The sequence below is a fragment of the Scomber japonicus genome, chromosome 9, assembly GCF_027409825.1.
Source record: "Scomber japonicus isolate fScoJap1 chromosome 9, fScoJap1.pri, whole genome shotgun sequence".
Classification (NCBI taxonomy): domain Eukaryota; kingdom Metazoa; phylum Chordata; class Actinopteri; order Scombriformes; family Scombridae; genus Scomber; species Scomber japonicus.
The window spans coordinates 8,888,071-8,890,407 of NC_070586.1; the positions used below are offsets into that span (position 1 = coordinate 8,888,071).

General features: G+C 39.3%; 1 protein-coding gene across 1 annotated transcript in view; it reads left to right on the forward strand.

Annotated features, from left to right (window-relative positions):
* The first annotated feature begins 2,068 nt into the window (after window positions 1-2,068).
* rnf215 (ring finger protein 215) overlaps window positions 2,069-2,337 on the forward strand; it is an 8,984-nt gene continuing 8,715 nt past the window's right edge. Inside the window, exon 1 of the mRNA XM_053324963.1 lies at window positions 2,069-2,337. This exon is cut by the window's right edge and continues 64 nt beyond it. Coding sequence (XP_053180938.1) covers window positions 2,168-2,337 — 170 coding nt within the window. The 5' untranslated portion in view covers window positions 2,069-2,167.

The following is a 2,337-nucleotide window of genomic DNA, read 5'->3' on the forward strand; positions in this document are numbered from 1 at the left end:
TGTCAGCTGCCTGCAGGTGGAAAAAGATGGTCAGGGGAGGAGAAACAAGTGTAAACACGACACACGCACTCACTGACCGCCTGCTGCAGAGAACAGTCCAACCAGCTGACTCTGCCAAAGAGAGGAGGAATAAACAGGAGGATCACTCTGGAGGAGAAAGAGTGAACTACAGACTTGGAGTGATAGAAATGTTGGAAATGTAATAGGTTACAGATTACTAGTTACTCTATTTAAAATGTAATACGTAATGTAACTAGTTTAATAATGCTATAAAATTAATGTAACGTATTACATTTGATTACTTTTCTAATTTTCTAACCAATGTTTTCAGCTGTTAGGGTAAATGTTCCCTCCATCTGTCCTTCATTCCTTCCTTCCTTCCTTTCTTCCTTCCTTCCTTCCTGAGTGTTCCCATTAAGCACCAAAATCTGAGTCCAGCTGTGTTGTCATGGATACTGACATGATTTATAAGGGAGATCATTTCTCATAAAGCAACATTTATCTCTCATTTGGAAATGTGACTATAAAGAATTAGTTACATTTATTAAATTACATGTAACTAGTTACTCCCCAACTCTGATAATAATAGTATAACACAGACAAACTACTAAACTACAAAGTGATTCATCTTATATAAATAGTATAGATGATCTTTGGTCTAAATCCTAAAAGCTTGCACATGCGCACAGAAGACATTAAGTAATTACAAACCGGTTGTTGTTGTTTCTTTTATTTGATTCAGTGATTGAGTAATTAACACATGTCACTGCAGGCTCGTTTTCAACTATAATTGTTACACACTTATGAGCAAATGTCCTCTATTACCAGACTATATGATGATGTTGTGCTGCGCACGCGCAAAATAAAGCAGGTGCATGTAGTTTTCATTCACTGACATTAAATATCAGACAGTGGAGCTATATTAAACTATTTCCTGTGTTAACATGTGAAAAGCTTAGTCTTAACGTTTAATACAGAACTAACTATACATATACATTTAATAATAAGCAGCTTTCTCGTAACCATGGGATACCTTTATATAGTCTATACACCACTAATGATAAACAAAAGTGAAAGTGAATGAAAAGCTTGACTAAAGTTTGAATCTTACCAGCGCTGTGTGCAGATACGTCTGATCAATAAAGGAAACTATAGGAAGGGGAGTGGTGGCTTTAAAACGAAGCAGGAAGTACAGATAATTATTATTGTCACATTCATCATGTTTATCTTTGGTTGTACAAGTTATAAAATATGTAAAATTAAAGGAAAAATAACAAAAACTACACTTTAATCTAAATATATATTTGGCTCTGAATAGTTAATAGTTAGTTAAAATAACTAAATTATGACGTTTATTTTGTTTAATATTAAATTAAAAGCATCTCAAACTCATCTTCATTCAAGGGCCACAAACTAACACAATATGATCTGATGTGGGCCAGTAAAAAGATGTAAGGAAGAGAAGGAAGGAGGGAAGGAAGGAAAGATGGAAGGAAGAAAACAGAAAGAAGGGACAGATGGAAGGAAGGGAGGAAAGAAGAGAAGACATGATGGAAAGAAAGAAAGAAAAAAGAAAAAAGGAAGAAAGAAAGAGTGGATGGAAAGATGGTGGGAAAAGAAAGAAGGAAGAAGAGTGGGCCGGATTGGACTCCTCGGTGGGCCGCTTCTGGCCCGCGGGCCTTATTTGACCCCTCTATTCTATCTTTGTGGTAGCTTTGCGGTTGCAACCAAGATAGTAATCCTCCATTTGTTTCCGGTCGGCACCGAAAGCTGCCCTTCGATTCTTTACATTCTTCGGGGGGTTTGAGCTAACTTTGGTTGTACACGCCAGTTAACGTAAAAATCACAAAAACTACACTTTAATGGAAACTTTTATGTCTCCGAACACTATCCAATTCACTTAAACAACCCAATTATGACATTTAAACTTGTATTATATTAAATTTTAAGTCTCTATCTTTGTGGTAGCGATGCGGACAAGATAGTAATCCGGCACCTGTTTCCGGTTCGCACCGGAAGCTGCCCTTTGCTTGTTTACATTCTTCGGGGGCGAACAAAAAAAAATGCGAACACCTCTCCAGAAATGACGGGTGACAGCTGATTAGGTTTGAGTATTTTAGACAGTTTTCAGCTGTATTTTCTCTCCGTGTTGTTGTTTCATCGGACCATGGCTGCAGCTGGTTATCTCCGGTTAATCCTGCCTCTCCTCCCGCTGCTGTGCCCGGGGTTGCAGCCGCCGGTGGAGGCGGCGGAGCAGGTCGCTCTGGTGGAGGTGTTCGTGGAGCAGCGGCCCGGTGTCAGCGCTCTGCTGCAGGGGGAAGTGGTGGAGTCCAGCCC